A 24497-nucleotide genomic window follows, 5' to 3' on the forward strand; every position below is an offset into this window, starting at 1 on the left:
AATGAAATAGAACGCTGAAATATAAGTAATTATATTATTACAACAGACTCACTTATAAAGTGTAACCAAAATAGACTGAAACATTTCAGGATCAGAGAGTTTTAAATCGAGTAAAAAAAAAAAAAACGAAGATCAAAGTTTCCGTATAGGTACGGTAGCATTTATGATAGTTAAAAGTTATAATTTTACATAATGTAGCATGTTTGTTAATGACGTGAAAAAAATAACTATCGTGTTAGATTGACGATTATATTTACATATGTATACGTTGTTTACACTCCTACACATCCTCCTGCTGGCCGATATTTAAAACATACACAGTATCCAACTTGATAATAATACAGATAAAGTAAGAATTAGTAATTTGATTTTTAAAACCTATACTTTCATATAATTTAATAAGTTGAGTATTTCACTTTTTTTAAAACAGGAAAACAATAATTAGGTTTTTTTTTTTGTTGCGTTATTGTACATTGAAGAATATCATAAAATTTAATAATTTTAAATTTCTTTATAAAATATGTAAATTATTTTTAAAAATCATATTTAAAAAATGTTAATCAGAAAAAATTTTAAGGAGGACAATTATAATGAAACACACTATATTATAGAATTGTTTCACCGTGATTAATCCGTGATTAATTATATTCCTGTTTCATATGATTTTTAAAAAAAACTTTATAGTTTTTTTGTATGCCTAAATTATTAAAATGTATTTTAATTTCTGCCTTTTTTTCAACTCAGAATCCAAAATTTAAATAATATTAATAAAAATGTATCAATATGACAATATACAATATATTTTTTAAGTAAAATTGGTGTATACCAAAAGTATAAAGTAAAATATTATATGACAATAACACTTAATAAACTAAAAATGGAGACGAACCCGAAGCCAAGTGCGACGAGTATTCTAGATGAGTGGATATGTATTTCAATCCGGTCCGGGACCTGACGACGGCGCGTAAACATTCGACGCACTGCAACTGGTCCATTGTGTCCATAAGCGATTTTCCGTTCGCCGCACCCAAGTTGCTCAACAGCGTGCCCAGGCCATCTCTCTGTAGGAACTCTTCGATCCATTTCCTGTGATGCAGAAAAATAAATCGCGATCCATTAGTCGGTGTACGATAAAGATATATAGGTACATATTATATCACATGTTGAGAGCGTTTTTTATTGCAGTGATTGATAAATAGCGACGAGACAAAGAATTTCACAAGATATATAATAAGGTGATGGGTTGTGGGTTAAGGAGTTTAAGTCTAGTAAGGACCAAAAAAAAAAAAAAAAAAACAATTCTACATGTGGTACTGCTACAACAGCAGTCTTTGTCTGAGTATTGTCTGGGTGAGTTATATACTATTATAACATTAATGAATATTGTCTACATATTTGAATTAAACCCTATCATAAATTTCCGATACCAACTAAAAATATATAAATAAAAAGTTGTAATATTATTAAATAATATAAATAACAATATACAACTTTTTTTTTTTTTAAATAACAATTTCATTAACGAACATATATTTAAATCGGGATGGGCTACCTGCAGTATAATACCTACTATAATAGTACATATACCTAGCCTAAGTTCACCCTCCATTAATAGCTTATTTATTTTATAATACAATATACTCCTTTAATATTAAACTTCTGGCAGTGACGTGCATCGTGCATGTATATATAGGTAGTCATATAAATAAGAATTGGGGGTTAGTTCTAAGATTAGGGTTGTAATGAACTCTACAATCTCATTACTATTATATCAGAACGATGATAATCGTCACTTACACATTACCTGATTTCTGATCTATATCGTGAGTATTGACAAATTAATAACAGCTGTTCAGACGTTTTTTTCTCTCGATAAAACGAATATTATTCCTTATGTAGTTAAGTGAGTATTAATTTCTACATGACATTCAGTTTACGGATTTATCAAGAAAACATGACATTGGATATTAGAGCTTAATAGTATTACAATAATTTGACAACAAAATAATAAAATATTATATTTATAAGTCTCGCACGTAAACAATGACATATTTTGTAATGAACTAGTTATAATAAAAACAGAAATATTTTCTGAAAAATATACGATCTAGAAGTCACATAAAGTACGGTATGGTTCGTAAAACTATAAACATAATATAATTATACTAAATGTACTAAATTATTAATTATTAAATTATAATATAATATACTGCGGCCAATGTAGATTTTCATAATAAATACTCTTACATAAATTAATTATATTATACACGTGATGTCCCATAGTATGTAAGTACGAACAACATTTAATTTAATACGCGCGGAGTCGTATTCGTATTTTTAAAAAAATTTAAATATTACACAGTAAACAATTATTTACAAAAATCAAAACATAATATAAACCTATAAATAGCATTTTATATCGTATATAATTAAATATACGTATGTTTGCATACGAAATTCGTTAAAAATAATGACATGTGTTTACGTGTAGGTAAACAGATTAAACAACCGAAACAATTTGACGAAGAATACATTATATGACGTTATCCAACCGTTATGTTACTACAGTACCTGCCACCGGCAAACTCCAATCTCGTCATATATTAAAATTCTAGTCATATAATAATATTATAATACATATATAAGTATATAACATTATTGTGATGAACAAATAATTATCATATATAATATATGTAGATAGTTTCGATGTTGTAACAAAACTGTTGACTAAATGATAAGGAATTCAGTGATATTCTAGTAAGTATATGTGTATATAACATTATATCATATCATTATATATATTTTATATGTACCTAATATTATAATATACGTCTTCAAAATAACCACCATTGGCCTTGATGGTCCACTATCAAAGTTATTATTATTATCATCTGGTATGGAACACTATACAAAAGAATTCGTGAGAGATTTAATTTAATAATCTATAAAATCGGATGTTCACTTTATAGTATATTTGATGCTGGAATATTAAATTCCATAGCGTCTATAAACAATCCGACGTGTGTTATGATATAAATGGTCCCGATAACAGTCATAGTCCATATGCGCATTTTTTGAGGTCGTTAATAATAATAATTATTATTATTTTTATTAGCATAATAATCCGATGCCTTAAACTAAATACGTATACATAATATAAATATAATACTCGTGTAGACATAATTTTTGATTTTCACACCAACGGCAAACTATCATTTTTTTTTCTTACCATTTATACCGTTTTATTTGTTTAGTTTTAATTCTTTTTCATCGTTTTACATAGCACTCCACCCCCCTTGAATTATTGTTGATTTGAATAACCGTCTAATCCGTTTGACAAATATAATAATAACAATATAATAAAACACAATGTGCATAAGAAATACAATATACAAAAACGAACGACAAATAGTTAAAAAAAATAAGTATTGTTGGGAAAAAATCGACAACACAATCCAAAAGCATTCATTGAGAGCCATCGGCGAATTCAATGAAAACTGAGTTGACAATATTTTAATCATATTATGTGTATATTGTTATACTTTTTTTTTTCATAAGAATTTTTTGTGACAATAGTGCATTCTTACGTTAATAATTCTCGGGAAGACGCATAATACCATAACGCTCGGTATAACGCGTGTACGATTACAGTGTTTAGTACGTGTTGTATTAGCGCGAGTTTACACAAACACCTTGGCCAATTTTCCGTGTCGACAAAAATACATAACGATTCCGGCAACGGTGATATAATTAAAATATGATAATCATTTCAATGTGCAATATGTATATGACGATAATACAATATATACGGGGTATTATTGGGTTTTTCGAACAAACTTTGAGAGTGTTGATCAAGTTTTAAAAAATCCGAAACAATCCGGATTTGAACAAAAAGTTCGGAAATCAAAATAATTTAAACTCAAAAAAAATGTACGAATCTCAAAAAATTCTAACACGTCAAACGTTTTGAATCAAAAATGTTTTTGGTGTTTATTGTTGTGTTTATTTTTATTTTATAATCAAACGCAAATATTGTCGTTTTTCATTTTTAATGTAGTTATATACTTATAGGTAACTAATCATTAAAATAGTTTTAACTTGTAACTTAGCTCTAAGATCAATTAAATTACAAGATTAGAGTTGTAAAACAATTTGTAATATTGCTAGTTTTAATTTTATATTAGATTTGCAGATAATTTTAAAATTAATTTCAATTGTTTTTTTTTTTGACGGAGGGGGGATTAATCAAACGTTCCTAGCGATAGCGTGTAATAGCTTTTTTAGCTCATATCATTATTCTGATATTGATTATGATGCATTATCTTGGCTATAATATAATTTATTTGATATGTTGCGTGATTATTTTCGAACTTATGGCTATGCTATACTACTGAATTTAAAATATTTTTTCATGAATAATAGTAATTGAGCAATATAAATATAAGAATATATCATTCTTTGTAGAAAATATTTAAGAAACTAACTTGAATTGTTTTTAGATTTTTGAATTTTTTTCGTTTCTAATAATAAAGAGAAAATGAACCAAACATATTATTGTACTTCCGAATAAGGAATGTCCTCTGAAAATTACTCGACGGTCGCACCCTCGTGTATCATTATGCAGTTTACAGTCCAAAAAATAACAATAACGATAATATTTGGCCGGTCGTTCATTGCGCGGGTCTCCGCGGACGGTTCCTCATAAATAGGATTTGTTTTTAACACCGCGCGGCTATTAGGTAGGTACGCCGTTTGCGTCACGTCTTATTTTATGTATATGATACAAATTTTTCATCTTCGTCCCTATGCACGACTACTGACATGATATAATATTATTATAAGCTCGCGGTTATTCCTAGAATAATCCCCGACCGGCAATAAATATAGCTCATCCGAGAGCCGTCACTTTTAAAATTCCAGTCTAGTTTCAATTACATAATGGCGTCACGGGATAATGTATACCTATACCGCGTCTTGTGCACATCATTTATATACGTAAATTACATTAGAAATAAGCAATAGCACTGGCATTTGATGGAGTGCAATATACCTAATAATATATATATATAGTGTGATGGCCGTCCACCAGAGTAGTGTTAGAAGTTCACGAACATATTTTACATTTATATATTATATTATATTCGTTTATTTTCATTCTCGTCGTAACACCATAATATCATGTTATTGGCCATTACCGGATATTTTACATTCATGATATCCCGAAAACTTAAGTCGACGGTATTACGACGACGGAACTGTCAAAGACCGTTTTAAATACACAGTTCATAATTTTGTATTGTACGCGTCATCGTCTTCATTTTTCTCGCCTTCTAGTCTCTCTCTCACTCACATTCACGTTTCTTATTATATTGAATTTTGGACAAATACTATTAAAACTTTACACACACGAAATAATCGTCTGGCCTGTAACTGCAGCGACGACGAACCAATTGTATTTCAATTTAATTTAATTCGTTAAACCGCCCGCTGTAAACCATTTTTCTAAACGGATATTTTCAATTTCTGATCATCACCACCACTCCCCGCAATCTTATTTGTTCCAATTGAAACGACACGCACAAATTAAAATATAAATTATTGTACAATTATTATTTTATTTTAACACGGACCAACAAAGACTGTGACATATGATTTATAGGGTGTATTGTATTATATAACTGTTAAACTGTCGACGAGAGCACGCACAAGGGATATCTATTCGACTGGGTACAGCAGTTTGATTGTTGTGTACTTGTGTGTATATTGAATGATGTGACTTATTTATACGTACCTAAATTATATATTAAATACATTTCATATAGAGTAAGATTCGAGAAACACGAATTAAACTTGTTGCAAAAGATAGTAAAACAAGGTTAGGGTAGATTAATTGTACTAATCGGTCATCTTTACGTAAAAAATTCAAGTTTTAAAACGTAGTAAATATAATTCTAATTTAATTTTTAATGTAAGAATTAGTTGTGCCTGTAAAACAAAGTCTGAGTCTAATCTTGTCATTATTTGTTTAGATCAAAACCACTTACCTACCTTTTGCAACAAACTGATTAATTCGCTTTATAAATGAATAAAACCGCAGATTTAACCAACGATGATTTATTCCAAAGTCACCAATGGAAAATAATTTGATTGCATCGCCAATATTCGTTGAGGCTTATCTATTAAATAATCTTATAATAATGCCATGTTCTACAAATATTACTATTAGCCCGGAGCTTTATTATACGTATATATAATATATTATATACTTATTTTATATGATACATATATCTATTTATAAAAAAACGACAAAAAACCAACAGTATGATAAATATTATATGCACGAACGTCAAGAAACATAATATTATTATTCTGATGCACTTTGAATTTCTGAAAAGTAAAACCGAAATATATAGTAACTGTTTTGATATTATATATTAATAAATAAACAATTCTTTTCACCCGTTGTATACCAAAACTCTTTACAAAACATAATAATTATAAATTCTAATGTTCATAAAATCATAACATTAGAAGTAAGAATTTGATGTACAAACCGCGATTTTTATCATGCGGGCACGTCCACTAAGTTTAAACATTCGCAAATTCTACGTACTATATAACATTAATATTACCTTAATACTAAATTATTAATGTTACAACCCCAGATGTTTGAAATTATATTAACCTAAATAAAAGCTTACAAATATGCTCAAGGTTCAAATCAATTTTAAATTTACTTTTTCGTTATTCAAAAATGTTAATAACATCATAAATTAAAATCATTCTTCGATAAATTGAAAAGAAATTTGATTTCATCATTTAGATATTTGCTACAACTCGTGCGTTACATTACTATACAGTTACATACTTATTTTATGTTTAAATGTGTATAATACTGCAAGTAAATCGTAGGACGATTCGAGTCATTCGCAAAATAAATGGTATTTGCGTCGTAGTATGATTTCGCGTCGGAGAGAATTTTTAAATTATCATATCAAAATATCTAGAAACATGGATGCGAATTTATTTTCTACCCGCCACCCCAGTCAATTGAAACATGTCCCATAAATTCATACTCATAGCCAAAATGGAAAATATCGTGAAATAGACCGCAAAAAAAAAAATTATATGGGTCATTTAAGCGTTGTATAAAACAGGTTACGCGCAATATTTTATTACAATATTATTGTACGCATATATTATAATATAGTAGGTAACGAAAATACACTTCGGCCGATTGAAAACGAGCGGAAACGGAACGAATTCCTGACCGAAGCCAAGTACGCGTCGGGCGCACAGATGGTTCAGCCCTCCTTGTGGACGACACCACACGCACGACAGCAAATCGGACAGTGCTGGTTTGTGTGTATGTGTGTGTGTATACTTAATCATTTTATTTAACCGGACGGCGATGGTATACCATTTATGTATATTATTATTATTTTCGTATTAATGCTACTCGTGCGCATATCGTCATTATGCCTATTACCCACGCACCGATATAATATGATAATACTACACATTTAGTATATTAACACGAGTGTAGGTAATTATTCATGACAATATTATTTTTATTACGCGAAACGAGCAGTAAACGGTTCTTTGTCGCAACAGGTGTAATAATATTATATTTAAATTATAAATCATATATAATGTATATATATATACACGCGTGCATAGGTGAGTTTATAAATATATATTTGCCTATATTGTATATACGTTGAAGAGTGAGCGAGGAAGAGTGAGAAAGAGAGCTACGCGACGTCACCACCGCTGGAGAGGAATTCTAGGAAGAGTCCCGGCAGTTGACGCGCGCATAAGAATTATGGAACAAAATTAGAAACGTCGCCGGCACCGAATATTTTGGCTTGTTAGGACGACGGACGTACTAAAAATAGTATTCCAGGTTCGCCGTGCTATATGGCGCTCGCCTCACTGCTTTTGACTACGGGTGTTCACCTGCAGATAGTTATAAATGCGTAATGTGTACAGTAAAACCTCAATATGTATATGTATGTGTGCATTAAAGTTCTATTATTTCCGAAATGAAAACTACATTTGTACGTTCGAAATGAGGGTTTGGAGGGGTACGCGCGCAGATGCGCATTTGTCGAAGTGACCCAAATTGAAAGTGATGCGATGTCAACAATATAGTATAGTACATTAGGTGTCGCTCCTGTTCAATTTTAACCATATACACGATAAACCAAAATAATCATATGGGTTTTTATTGTTTTTATGTAAAAAAAAATGTCTAATATTATTATTATAATTATTGCAAATTGTCAAAATTAAATGTGTTATTTTAGAAATTAAGATACGTGGTGAAAATGTATTTAAACTAAAAATAAGTAGGTGCCTAATAAGATATTATCTCACCCCTACTTGGACCATCAAGAATCCATAGTCGAGAAAAAAAATTCATAAAATTGAAATTTGTATAGTGCAGTCTATAGTGCGCTTTGCATAATATATTATTATATAGGTACAATATTATATTAAAATTATTGTTATGTTAAAAATTAATAAATATACATGTGGAGACGACTGTTAAGAGACATTTTTTTCTTAATTATTGTATGCAACACTATATGACTTTTCTGCTATTATATATTTTTTTATGTGAAAATATTAATTTCTTTGAAATCGAACTTTTGGATTGTATATTCTAGAGCCAAATATTTTTTACAATGACTTAAATGCATAAATATTAATAAATGAATCAAACAGTATAATAATAGTTAGGTATAAACTTTTTTTTTGTTATTTATTTAAAATATGACAATTTACAATGTGTATAATAAACAATGAGTATGATAAGCAAATTAAATAGAGATAAGAAAAGGGAATTGGGAAGCGTGACTTCTTCAGTCACAGTGGTGGCATCCCAAAAGTATATACTTAAAAATTAAATATCTAACTTATAATTCGTAAAAGTGAAATTTAGAGTAAATAAAAGATCATCTTACAACATATTCATAATTTATCTTAACTATTTATTTGAAGACTTGAAGAATAAACATACCTCAACTTAAACTGTTACAGCTACTGAGCTAGCTACTTATACATGCATATATATGTGTACACACAATTAGAGTAAGCAGGGCCGACTCAAGGTATAGGCGAGCTAGGTACCTGCCTAGAGCGGCACTTTAGCTGGGACGGCATTTTCAAAATTAACTCATACGTTTTTTTTTAATTTTTATTGGTATTATAGAAAAATGTTTTAAAAAATTCATCCGTGAAAATCAACTTATCTATAAAATAAAATAATATTGTTTAAAGTTATTATTTTACGCGTTACGCTGTGTCTAATGTAAGTCCGAATTGCAGCCAATGTGAACTATTTAATAACGCGTTTATCGCAACGCATTCCGAAATTCGCAAGTACCTATGTGGCGATTAATAAAAAATATGTCCATTTTAATTACGTCCGACGCGTAAGATGCGTACGATAAACTACAGACTTGCTACAAATATTTTCAGTGCTCAATAAATGAAAGAAATTAATTCCCTTATTACCCATTTTAGTTCGCTTAGCTACTGCATTCCATTATTTATCCTTTCCCTATATTTAAGGTGCATTTATTCCATAAAAATAAAACTCTTCGTTTTTAGACCTCTAATATCAACATCTCCATGATGATATAGGTAATTAAATAAAATATAACACTTAAACAATTATTATATCGGTACCTAATAATTATAATTAAATAATACTTATAAATGCATATAATATATTTATAACGTCGTGTCAATGGTCGTACGGCCAAAAACTATTTGTTTTCAAACTAAATTTGTCCGGCGAGTACGGCCGATGCGATATCTACTCGATTGAGTAAATGAATCACGAGACGAACCTATTCATAACCCAAAACGAAGTTTTAAAATTAATTTTTTCAACCAGATTTTAGACACTGTTATCCAATCAATCATTGAGAGATTTTCACAACTTACTGAACACAGCAATTAATTTTCATTTCTCTATAATGTAATTGGGATTTCTGATTCTTACGAAATTATGAAAATGTTTATAGATTTACAAATAGCACTAATAGCACTAACTTTAAGTAATAGATTAAGTTCGAATATAGTTGCTGTAGGTATGTCCCAAAAAATAGGGGGGAGTGGAGGGGCTGAGTTAAAATGAGAGCACATTTTTTTGTTTTTATAGGTGAAAAAATTTGATTTTGTCTAGGGCACTATTTTTACTCGAGCCGACCCTGAGAGTAAGCAATATATTATTTGATAATTCGAGACTTTGAAATAAGGGTTGTTGAACTATCTATTAACAAAGTGGAAATATATGAATAATTCAGGAATAAAATAATATTATATAGTACTTCGTGTATGTGACGTACTGACGTGATAATACGATATTATATTTTATTTTCTTACACAAACCAAAAATTGCTAAGACCCTGTCTGTACATAATATCAACCGACAACCTACATAATCTGCAATATTATACTGCATGTTAACGTACTACGGTATTATATTTAGGTATTTATATTGTGCACATGCTCGATGAGTGGAAAAAATAGATGGTATATACCTACACATATTATTATCATTTATTAATTATTATATTTTGTATACACCGAGTAAATATAATAATAATATAGCCGTGCACCTATAGTTAGTACACTGTATCATGACGATATAATAATAATATTATATTGTACGAGTATTGTTCGACTCTGTCGCGTTGTTTACAGGTAGCTATTTTGCTGTACTTACAAATTGAAGGAATTGAAAAAATCGTATTTTTCCGAGGCTTTTCAGCTCTCTATATATACCATTATAGTGCACGCGCGACCGCTGACTTATTGTCGTACACATCACCCTCGGGCTCGAGCGCGCACCAAAACTCGTACGCATTTACCGTTATCGGCGCGGGCACAAGGCTTGTGTAGGTAGGAATGGGCGGGTAGGTAGTAGTAAGGCGAGTGAGGCGGGTAGATATCGTGGATCTCATGGTGTATCGTCGTGTATATAATAATATGGTACGCCGCTAAAAACAACACAACGTTTGCGCGTCGCCGTCGCGGATGATAACCTCCGGAGACGAATCTGTTGTCGTCGCGGTCGTCGTGACGTCATACACATATATACAACACAATAATATGTACGCATATTCCGATGATAACAATGTATTCATATATATATATATACATACACGATATGTACATATATTTCACGCGGAGACAATGACTATATAATACGGGCGTGTAATTATAATATGATTGTAGCTCGTACCTACCGCAGAAAAAATGTCGATCCGCTCCGGGGTGAGAACAACAATATAATCGAGTTATTATAATATCATATTATTATACTGTTGTGTTGTCGATACAATATTATTATATGGGTGTACTGTTTTCGTCGTCGTCGTCGCAGATCGGGTCGTTTCCTGAACGGCGCGTTACTCCGGAGGACTTTGCGGCCGCGAAGCGTCTATACCATGTACGCGTCGGGACTACGATCGTTTCGGGCGTATATCTATTATTCAGGTATACATGGGAGGTGCCTACGCATAATATACGTTATACTAAGTATAACACAACATAAGAATAACAATATATATGCGGCGCAGTCTGGCCGACTTTTTTTTAACCGGCCCGGAGTGTGTCTATACGGAATGGTCCATTTAACTGGCTATAGAGTTAACACGTATTTTCTTAAGTAGATTATTGTGTTAAAAATATAGCGTTTGAAGTGTGCATACAACTAACAGACCTTAACTCTTGTGGGGCTGGGGCATACCCTTTACAATCTTTCTCCATTCGATTAAAGACTTATGCATAATACTTATTAATTAATAAATAAATATTTATCCTGTATTCGATAAATTAGCATATACATCAAAAGTTTCCGAAAATATTATGTTTCCGCAGAATTCTAATTACCTACGTGGAATTAAAAATGTATAGAAATTCGTTAAAACAAAATAAACGACCTAAACATCACCATGACCGAATAATAATTATAAATAATCGTAATACTTGCATTTACCAAAACATATTTTAAAACCCACAAAATTTGACAAAATAAGTTTGATTTATGTAAATCGATCACTCTACGTAAACTTAGTACCTATACATATCGAACTGGACACTCGTCGCCTCCAATCCGGGCGCCATACCACTGTGATTTTCGTTTTGAGTATGTGGGTACAACAACAAATATATAATATAATAAATAATAATAGTAATAATATTATGATGACGATAATAATATTATTATCCTCGCGCCCGTGAATGTGGTTTTTGTTCTGTCGGACGCGGGTGCCCCTTTGTTGTGTTACGGTTTGTGGGTCATAAATCCCGGGATAGTTACACATATAATATTACTATTATGTGTATACGTACAGTATATACAAAGCGTTTGCATGTGCGTCTGCCCTCACGACTTCCGGCCACTCCTGTACGCACGACGTCAATATAAGGCTGTTTTTCCAATGCGTATATGTATAATACGACAACGTTCAGGCAGGCGCCCGTTCGGCAGCCGATCGGCTCGAGAGGTTAAAATAAAAAAAAATAAAATTAATGTACCAATATATTATTATAATAATAATACGTCGTTAACGAAATCCAAAGCGTTACATACGGTAGCCAACACGATATAATATATTATGCGGTATACCTACATAATATCAAATATGCACGCGCGCGCGTGTGTGTGTGTGTTGTGGGAAACGCCTAAACCGCGATTAATTAGGATTTATTTGCGCCGAAGACTTAAACACTGCACTGCACGCGCGCATATTATTATATTGCACCTATATCGTGTTAAAATCGTAGTAAATTACTCGTAAAAAGAATTTGAATAACTAGATTTCTCAAGAAATATTCCCAGGGTTCATCGACCATCACTTTCTATTAGGTACACCTAAACTCATCAGTCATCGATAAAATATTATATGATAATAATAAAACTGCGATGATAATAAAAATTACGATAATACAGAGACCGAATATATTATTATTATAGTCTTACAAAACGCCATTGGTCAAACATATAATATATTTCCGTATACATTTAGTGCTTTCAGAAACGCGACGGCATTAAAATGTGTATTATATTATATTATGTCAAATACCGCGTTGCACTTCAGCTTCGGTAGACTTTCTATACAGAATTTAGTCGATGTTCTCATTAATAAGGAGCACCCATACCCCGAGAGTCCGATACCCGTTTCATTTGTGAATATAAATATCATGTTAAAAGTTACTTTTACGGCGAAGTACTTTTTTTCACCTCCGCCTGCATAGTTGTTTACTTTTACTGCATACAATATCAAAATCAGTTCAAATCATGAATAAATTTGTGTTCAATGCACTATTTTTTCAAAAACCATATTGAACTGTTTCAACAAGTTTCAAATAAGATCACATTTTAGTCATTTTAACATTTTAACTCTTTGCTGTTGAGTGTCGATAATAGTTGTACGATAAGTAGTACCTATATATATTTGTTCCTTCGCATCATATTTTCATTTTTCACAGTAATAATTAAACCGTATTTGACTGGCAGTGCTAACCACAAAATATTTTATTTTATTGTTTATACAGGAAAAATCACACAGATTTTGACCAGCAATTATTAATCCTTCACACAAAAATATTTAAATATTAACTGTGTACCTACACATTATTACAAATTAATAAAATAATTTTCGCGCCATCCAAAAAAATATTTATCATGTGATGTAAACTTTTTATCGTTTAAAACCTTTTCATATAAAATAAAATATATTTATTTTAGTTATATAAAAGAACACAATTTAGTAAAACAAAATTGTTTTTATTTATATTCATTATTGATTTGATAGACAAATGATCTTATAAATATGATGTTATAATGTGTATACAATAATTATTTTTGAGTGAAGTACGCTTTCCTACCAAAGACTATGATTTTCAATCATATACAAAAAATAAGTATTTGGGAGGAGCATTTCTCATCAAATATGATGTGATTACTGTGGTGAATAATGAAAGCTAGCTGTGAAATAATAAATATTATATGATAGAAAAATTTGTAAATATATTGATATATTGCAGATTTCAAGAACACTATGCGTATAAAATATAATGCATATAAATATTGATATTTTGATTTACCAAATTAATCTATTTATTTTTTAATAACATAATATTAAATAATGATAATTTATTGATTTATAACTGTTTAATCTGAGTTCCACTTGTATCGCGTTGTATGGTAGATTACTGCAGTTGATAAATACGGTTATATAGGTACATATAGTAATATTTATAATCGTTTTTAATGATAATTTATCTTTCTGCTTATCTTTTGGTTAAAACTTTAACTAAAATGTATTCACGATAACAAAAACATAATATATAAGAAATTATAAGAATGCGCCGAACAACTGTAGTTATAGTCTTATAGACTATAGCAATTAATATAATTAATTTTTATTCTCATGATTCCCAAACTTAAACACACACGGGTAGGTACTACGACTTCAAAACTATACCATATATGTGTACATACCTAATAAAAGATAATCAGACCTTAACATTTTCGTTGCGTATACCATACGAATAATATATAATATATTAACTATCTAAAATATCTAGTGGCATAATAAATATGCATTATACGTGTGCATTGTGCATACTGCATATAACGAAGTATTAAATAGATATAACCGCGTATAGCGAAGTATCAAATAGGTATAACCACCTGTAATTTGATTTTTCGTTTGAATACATATTTTTTTTTTAATTGTTTACAGAATTCCTTTAGAACAACGCGCACGCGTCATTGTTCTGAATTAGTTATTATTATGATACTATCGTCGTACTAATAGAACAAGGGCTCGAACAAGATATTATAATGGTGAAATTAATGCTGTAACGATGACGATGAAGTCGAAATTAATTACATGCCTTATAATAATAATAATGCACTAGGCAAGCATCACGGGAAGACCTCAAAATTAATATACATAAACAATAATTTAGTAAATAGTATAATAACTATGACATTGATTAAGGACATTTTTCGTGTCACCGTTTTTAATAATCAGATACAGATACGAGTAATAGCTTTAAAAAAATATGTGAAAATATGACTACTAACTGCCGCTGCCGTTGGTAAATTATTTCGTTGAATATTTTTCTTTTCTAATTTTTCTATAGAATAATAAAAAAGATTGGATAGGAATATCCAATATGTAAACGATGCATTGATGCATATTATATAGTATTATATCATATAAAACATATTTCGTAACTAACATTTAATTTTATTTGCAAACTGTAAAATATTGTATCAACTTATTAGTTATTATAATAATAATATAAATCGTGTTAAAGATAATCGGGGTTAAACTTTGATTTATGAAGACAGTGTGAGATTTGAACTCTATAACTTGTATTAATTATACTTAAATTTACCTTGTAACACAGCCTGCTATTTTAAAAATCAAATAATATTTAAAAAATAATATATTTAAACCACCTCCCTCCCTCCCGAATTTGAATCTTTGAAGTAATATTAATGCAGAGTTCATTATTTTGCTTCAATATACATCCTATACTATTATACGTCACATTTAATTATTTTAAATATCAATATAATAGATAGTAAAATTTTCTATTTTAATATAAATATTGTATTTTATTATTGTTGACACGATCGTTTAACCTATATACGTGCGATAATAAGTTTGCACACAATCGTTTGGCTTGACACATCGCAATTTATTATATGATTATTATATAATTATATTTTTCCAGAATAATATTACACCTTGTAATTTTATTAAAGTTTAAAATGATTTTGTATACAAATTCTTTACAATGTAATTTATCTGTACAGACACTATACATGCAATAAACTATTATGATTTATCTATATCTATCTATAGTAATTATATTACTTGTTTTGCCATTTTTGCAGCTTGCAATTGTCCATGTTCAATTCAATAATTTCTGTAATGCGAGTCACACGACATATTTTATCGAATTCAAATTTAAACGAACGATAAACATCGTAAGGCGGAATAATATTATCATCGAACTAACGTGGTTTTTGAAAAAAAAATTTAATTATATAATAAATTATAATGCTAACAAGGTATATATTTTAACAAAAATTAAAACGTTCACACACTGAAATAAAGCAAATTTTTAAGTTAATAATTATACTAAAAGACCAATATAATAATACAATATATTAAAATAATTAAACGCATGTATATATTTTAATAGTGCGGAGCGCGCGGAAGACTTGTCTACACGAGGTACCCGACGATTTTAAAACTCGTTCATACACATGGTTCGGTTTGTGTACATCAGCCAAGATTGACTCCCACCCCTCCCAATAACTGTATAGTATTATTGTTGGTTTTAGTCAGCGTTAAATTATCTTAGAACAAATGTTTATACATTTTTTATTATTATTATTAAGTTATACATCATCATACATTATATTATGTTTTAATATATATATAAATATATATTATATGTTATTAAATCAAATAGTATAATAATATAATAATTGTATAAAAATTATTATATGGTTTGATTATTTACGAGTTTTTCAGTTTGTTTTTTATTATGCGATTGCATTTTATTTTTTTTTTTTTATTATTAAATGTTTCGAGATTCAGCTGGAATTCTTGAAAATTATAAATAATTTCGAGTCTAAATTAATTTAAACTTTGCAATACTACTTTACAATCACGAGGAGGTACGTTTTAAACACGATAATAACAGAAAATTAAAATACCTAAGACGCATATTAAATTCTTAAATAATGATTTTTTTTTTTTGTTTATATAATCTGAGACAAAACAAACGTATGTTTTATAGTATTTGTTTTAACTCCACCAGAACTATTAAAATATATAACATTAGTAACAATAGTAAAAAATTAAAGGTTCACATTCAATTAAATTGACTATAATGGCGAACATTCTTTAAGAAAAGTCCTTGTGTGAAAGGAATAAAATAATAATAATCGATTTCAGTCTTTATGAAATATGTGCTTACATTATGATTTCATAAAACTCGTACTCATAAAATACTATTATACTACTGTGTGGTATAATTGCATTTATCATCAATTAAATTTTTGTATACACGTGTATACAAGTAGCACTTTTGTCTTTTACATAACACTTTAGTGTCCAAATGATTTAAAAATATACATATTACCTATAAGTAAAATAAAAATGCAATAAATAACATTGTAATATAATATAGTATACAATATGAATAATATCTACATCCATAATTATTTATTTGATTTATATTAAATTTACATTTTACTTGATATCATACTGTTAATACTATTAATACGCCGAAAATATGAAATTATGCTATCGTGATAATTAAATAATTGATAAAAACGCAAATAAAGTATTTTTCATGTATGGACTATGGGCATATGACTGATATCAGTTATACCAGTATATATGGTCAGCGTGTTTTCCTACTCAAATACAATTCTGATAATTCTGTAGGATTGTAATAAATGCATACACAGGTGTAGTGTGTATATCACAAAATATGATGTAACATAATATATCTTATAGCATATTAATCGTGTAAAATCCATTAAGGTACAGAGTAGGAGAGAGTAATTATAAAACTTCACAGTAATTATTATGTGATATCAATAAAATCGGATAACAATTTACTACCTGTATAATTTATGAGTTATTAATACATGGGTAATTGCCAATTTTTTAGGAAATTGATTAAAAAACTAATCAAGGCTACATAGATATTGAATTCCCTTTAATAAGCTCAAGGTTTGATGAAAAACCAACTGTGAGGCATATGCGAAATAGGTTCAGTAGAAAAAAAATGTGATTTATCGGAATTGTTGTCGGTTGATCAAGACTACGCGTGTTAGATGAAAAACTTTAGAATGTATAATAACATTATTAATAACATTTTAAATAAATGCATATTATACCTAAAACAAACACAATTTTATTTGCGCGGTTGATCTGTCTTATTATTATTTCAAAATATCTATCGTGTACGTTAAACCTAACTTAATATTATTTAGAGAAACCGTCATAATTGTGGAAAAAAATATTTACGTTATCAGAACATTAGAATATCACAATATATTATTATTATTATAGTAACTCGCATCATTATCGGCGTCTCCCGCGATTCACGTCCCAATCGTGAACAGCAACAGGTGTATGATTATATTATATATGTCTTTGCAGTGTTGAAGTATGCGAGTTGGCACGAGAATATAATTTTATTGTAACAAAAACGAAAATAATAACAAGATGAACAGTGAGCACAAATAAAGTATAACACCTAATATATATATATATATGCTATTATTATACACAGAGTTCGTACAGCATCACATTTGACCTATTCCAAAACTAGCATAATACAATATGTATAAATATCCAATAACAAATCTGTATATATTTTTATAATCGTTCTATCTAATAATAAGATCGAAATTATTATTTAGCATTTTTTTTTAAATAATATACAAGTAATTTTATCCATTTCCATAGAGTTTCATAATTTTAATATGTTGTTATCAATTTTGAAAGGTATTTATCAAGTTTGGTATTTATGAAGAATATGATGCATACCTACTGTATATTATATTTCATATAATATATATAAGCCTAATGCATTTAAATATGATGAATTATTAATAAAAGCAATTTTCTGTAAGTTTAAACTTGTTGGTTATTAATTTTGATATTTTTTATACTTTGAATAGATATTACTTAAACACTCAGCCTTATTCATGGACTGGAATTATAATATATAAGCATTATACACTTAAATCGTATTGAATTAAATACGCCATACAGTTCTGTGCTATCAATACATGGAAATATAGAAAATAAATAAAATTTAGACGTTTTTACGAAAAATATTTTCGAAAGTGTCGTTTTTAATACGAATAATTATTTCGTCATATACAATAATAAACTTTAAAAAAGGCTGAACATAATATTACGATTATGGTGAGATAAAAACCGGACCGCTTTGGTGTCGTCATGAGATGAGTGCTATAACCTCGCAAATTATTTGTCTTTAAAATAATAAAGAATGTGACAACGATTTTGATCAACTGTCGATAGACATACATTTTTATGTTTACATTTTAATTTCACCAAAAATTGTATAAGTTTAAAATATATACTTTTTGTATTGTAATCCAAATATTATGTATTATATTATTTGTTCTAATTTTCAGGAAGAAATTCAATTTCACGGTTAAATACATTAATAAAAACTATGAGATAAAAATTTGCAAAATTTAAATTTAATGCTAAAATAAAAAAAGTATACTTGCAATTTTAATAACTTTCTACTATACAAATGTTCTTCAGCTACTGGAACATCTCCAAGTATGCAAAATATAATAAGTTGACGCCATTGATAGTAGTATTATTAGATATTGATTCAAGTTTAAGATACCTGGCTGCTACTATAATATGTATTAGCTATTTTATAAACTATATTTATAGAAAATATAGAACTCCGAGCCCTATATATATGTATAGGGTTCATATGAACATCAATTCAAGCTTACACCATATTCTAAAATATTTCACACGGATACGGTCATTTGAAGTAGAATATAATTTTGGTTGGAGTACGCATTGTTATTATAATAGAGAGAGACAGAGACAGAGACTTATAAGCAACTGTCAAAATTATATATATATATATATACACAATTCGTTTGTCGTCAACAGTTTTCCGTTCATTCATTATTATTTCTAAAAACGCGATATTTTTAAATTTTAGAATAATAAATGGTGTAGTAGATGATGTTGATGTATCTGTTGAAGTTCACGTGATTGCAGACTGTAATACATATAACAGCGGTCGTTGATGACGGGGGTGGGTATACGCCCCCTCCGATTGCCTGTACAACGCGCATATGGACCACACATGTTTCACGCCCAACACCCCCGACTGTGGTTATTCGACAGATACAAAAATGTCAAAAAACGAAGAACATCGCTTGTGAATGATGAAATATGAATGAAAGGTTCAATGAAACCATACACACGCACATGCTGTTATTATTATTCTATATTTTAGAAAGAGTGTGAGTTATATATACACAATATATAAGTATTGTTAATTATAATACTTGTGGGAATACGCGAGCGGACGTTATGTCTGTCATTCGTGTAAAGTATCTAGTGTTCTAAATTGGTGGACTTCGAATTATCGTGATGATATTAGTGTCTACCATTATTGTAATTTATTACTAAAAAAAGTAAAGAAGTGGATATATGATAAATCCATCCAGTATTTTTAATAATTTAAATTACTGTTGACGAAATAGATAAATTGTATAAAGTTCAAATGTCTTGAATAATAAACTTATTTAAATTCTTATATATTTTCTTAATAATTTATAAATTGTGGTTTATATTATATAAGTTTTTTTTTTTATGTTATTTTGGAAATGAAAACAACAGTAGAAATGTTGATAGATGTATTTCTTAAACTATAATAACTAAATCTAGATACAATTCAGTCATTAATTAGTGGTTAAATGAAAAATAAGCACGTGCCACTTATTAGGTATTTTATAATTTACTTGCATTGGACCTCTATATTTAAATTGAATCTATCCAATAATCAATATCTTTAAACTAGATAATGAAACACGTAATATCATCCAGACAAGAATTACAAAAAAATCAAACATTTTTTTTTGTTACTGCTGAGTTGCGCATGTTTTGTATTTTGACTCTGCCTGTGGGCTGTGGGCTGTGGGTATAACTCAGTATAAGACAAAATTATGGCTATTTCGTCACACGATAAGACGCACTGGGAAAGCGAGAAATCATTATTATAGTCGCATTATAATTATAACACAGTAGTCAGTACCAGCTATAGTTTATCGAGCAGAGCGAAATAACATTTTTCAAATAAGGAAATTAATAAATCTAACCCCCCTACTATGATTTATACGTATGTTGGACGAAATTGTACATATTATACGGCAACCCTGATAATTACTAGACGAACGTGTACACGACCTACGTCATCGTTTCGTACAATATTTAAAACAATGTGCATGTATAATATGTATATCTGGTGTTTTTCTTTCGCCTCGTAAATCATCTGGGCTCATCGTGATTCGTGGGTTAGACGTATTATTACACAACTCTATGGAAAAATATAATATAGAGTCATATAAAATTATAAAATACATATATTAAATATATTTGTTAGCGTGTGTGTAATTAGTCATGTAGATTGTTATAATTAAAAGGGTATATAAGTCTTAGCTGAGCTCCTAAATCCCGTCTGATTTTACTACCGTAACCGGCCGTGTTTTTTTCAACATTATAATCGATGAAAACACTATGGTAGCAGAGGACTGCAGCTGTGGTAACAGCTCTTGGAAACTAATATATATCTAATATCTGTACATTATTATGCTAACGCATAAAACGGGACAACATTTAAAATGCACTCTGATTGTATATTATACGAGTTTGAACATTACGAGCACGCTTATTTAGTATTTGTTCGAAAACGGAAGTGGAATAAATTAGATTTTTACGTTTTAACGCGTTTTAAAAATGAACTGCGGAACCAAGTACCAACATATTATAATATATAGTCACAATATTACAATAACAACAACAATAATGATAATATCATTATTCATTATACATTATTATACATACACCACGAGAATGGGGTTCGCCCTCAACGCCGCCGAAAGGATATTATAATATGTATGTATTGTAACAATGCTATACAGATATGTGCACACCACGTCGAGAATTGAACATTAAACAAATATGTATAGTATCGTAAAATAACATAATATAATATAACTGAAAGAAACTTGTCATTGATATTATATTATTTTGTCCTTCTAATCGATTTTTGCATACTCAAAAAACATCAAATAATCATCATATGTCCACATAAAAGTTATAAAAGTTTCATGAGAATATATATTATTTTCAATTTTGAAATATTTCAGTAATACGCAAAACTTATCATTCTTTTACTAATTTACATAAAAAGTATAAATTAAACCTACTAAAATACTTGACTAATAACCATAATAATAAATTATTAATCTTAATTGTTTCATTTTATTTAATTCTACACAATGTCATATTACAAGAGTATATATTTCTATTTTCTAACTATGTGTTATTTATCAGAAAATAGTATTTAAAACTAAAACGAAACGGTTTTTGTTGTATCAATAAATAAGGTATAGAATTTTATCAATCCCAACCTGTCTCTCATTTTCAGGACCAGGAGCCAAGGGGGAAGATCGAACATATTATATAGTTACTAAAATAAAACTAATGTATTATCTTATAATTTCTATGTAATAATACCCAATTATCTTCTTACATTTATATACTATCTTATTATATACAAATCAGGCAATTAAAATAATTTCATTATAATTCACGATCTTAAGAAATATTTCAGACTTCAAATACTACGTATTATAATGTATTCTACATATTATACGCGTCCAAACTAAAATCGTCTAGCCATGTTTATTAGTTTATTATTAATAATCACAATATTTACAATATAATATTTTATTACCTATAAATAGTTTGTAATAAGAAATGACTAATAAGTGTACGGCGTACGCGCTGCGCGTTATTGAAATTCGAAACGACGAGTAGCGCATTTATATTATATGTACGCTTTATGGCGAGAAGCGAAACTTTTAGAACGATATTATTATTATTATGTGCCGCCTGTCATACGGACGTAATTGACTGTGTGTTTCTATTTCAGAGGCGCCAAAACCTATAATTGAAGATAAAAAGCCCATTAATAAAGATATGTTTTAAAAGCCTATTTTTAAGCGAACCGTACAAGTGGATTTTTTGGCGCCTAATTTTACAATTTAAACACTTCACTCTGTACAATGGTATGTCTACGGTCGAATAAACTATTTTCGATTTCATTTTTAAATATTATAACCTATTCCACACGATCGCTATATTATTACGTATCGCGTATTGAGTATTTTTCATTTTAAAAGCGAACCAGAATCGTTAATCGTTTTGAATAATGTTGTAGTGTTATACTATTAATTATTATACACTCACGAGAATGACACACAATTTAAACAATATAATAATACATAATATATTATTTTATTCGTACGTTATTACGCGTTGTGTAGATTATTTCGAAACCAGAAAATATTACTATATTTCGAGCCAGATATATTATTAGATAAAATGCATAAACTAAGGGTCGTAAACTTCAGAAATATTTATACTAACTGTAATAGAATTTTTTCATAAATATTATTATAAATTAAAGTTTAAAAAGTATAAATATTTAAAATTAAAATTAAAAATAATTGTGTTGCAATAAATGCAATTACATTTTTTGAGAATATAATATCCTATATACTTATTTAACATTTATTATTTGAATGCTGATAATAGGAGAGACGTCAAAGGGTTAGTAATCTGTGGATCTCTGTGTTCTGCGCTATTTTCACAAACCCTAAAAATTAACATGAACAATATCACTGCGGTTATTATTTTAAACTATACAGTTTGAACAATACTAAAATTCGTTTTTATTTTCGCTCAGGTAAAGTGCCTAAACAGATATATATACATATTACTAGATTATGAATTAATGAAATATATTAATATACACATATATTGATGGAATACATTTTAATACAATATATCCACTGAAAATACATATTCGTCATATACTGTGGCAAAATAATATAGGCTTCAGTTAATGAACAGCATTTTTTTTATTTTTTTTTCGCATTGAAAATTATCAGATTACTTATTTTGACAATTAATAATGGTTTGACGAAGACAATACTGCATATATTATGATGATATGATACTACATAATATATTATTATATTATAGTTAGTGGTACAACTTAATAGCACATTTAAATAATCATTTAACTATGATAAAATACAATTTAGACAATATAATATAATTATAATATATAAACAAATATTATGGTTGTTGATAGTTGATTAATAAATTTATGAGTAATATAATCAAGGAGAGATAGTGCATTTGGTAAGAAGTGTAATTAAAATTGTCGATAAGAAACAAATTAGCGATTTGATATAGTAGTGTTAAAGTCTGAACGAATTGAAATAAAACATTAGAACTAGGCAGTCAAATAATTATTATAAAATGTTGTTCTTAGTTGCATCTGCATATGATTTGTATTTGTAGTAGTGTCTGTAGATATTCAATATGCAGTATTTTTTTTTTATTAAAAAATGAGGTAGGTATTTGTCATTATATATTGTGTGCATTACCCGTACATGTTATATTATAATAAATATGTGAAATGTGACAGGATTTCGTGATTCACAAACGAGTATTCGCTTATATTTATATGCATTATAATAGCTATACTATTTGTCTTGTACTGCATATATTGACGCAACGCAATTTATTATAATACATAAATATGCACAGTGACTTGTAACT

The 24497-nt window shown here is 28.8% G+C and overlaps 1 protein-coding gene across 5 annotated transcripts in view; it reads right to left on the reverse strand.

Moving 5' to 3' along the window:
* LOC113551739 (inverted formin-2-like) overlaps positions 1 to 24497 on the reverse strand; it is a 54357-nt gene that overhangs the window by 8383 nt on the left and 21477 nt on the right. For 4 of the 5 annotated variants that reach the window (XM_026954179.1, XM_026954178.1, XM_026954176.1 and 1 more), the window contains one exon: positions 890 to 1086. In XM_026954179.1, the coding sequence (XP_026809980.1) occupies positions 890 to 1086 (197 nt within the window). Of the gene's footprint in view, positions 1 to 889; positions 1087 to 15920; positions 16278 to 24497 lie in introns of those variants that run through there. The other variant, XM_026954180.1, reaches the window with a different exon arrangement.

The sequence above is a fragment of the Rhopalosiphum maidis genome, chromosome 2 (assembly GCF_003676215.2).
Source record: "Rhopalosiphum maidis isolate BTI-1 chromosome 2, ASM367621v3, whole genome shotgun sequence".
NCBI classification, from domain to species: Eukaryota; Metazoa; Arthropoda; class Insecta; order Hemiptera; family Aphididae; genus Rhopalosiphum; species Rhopalosiphum maidis.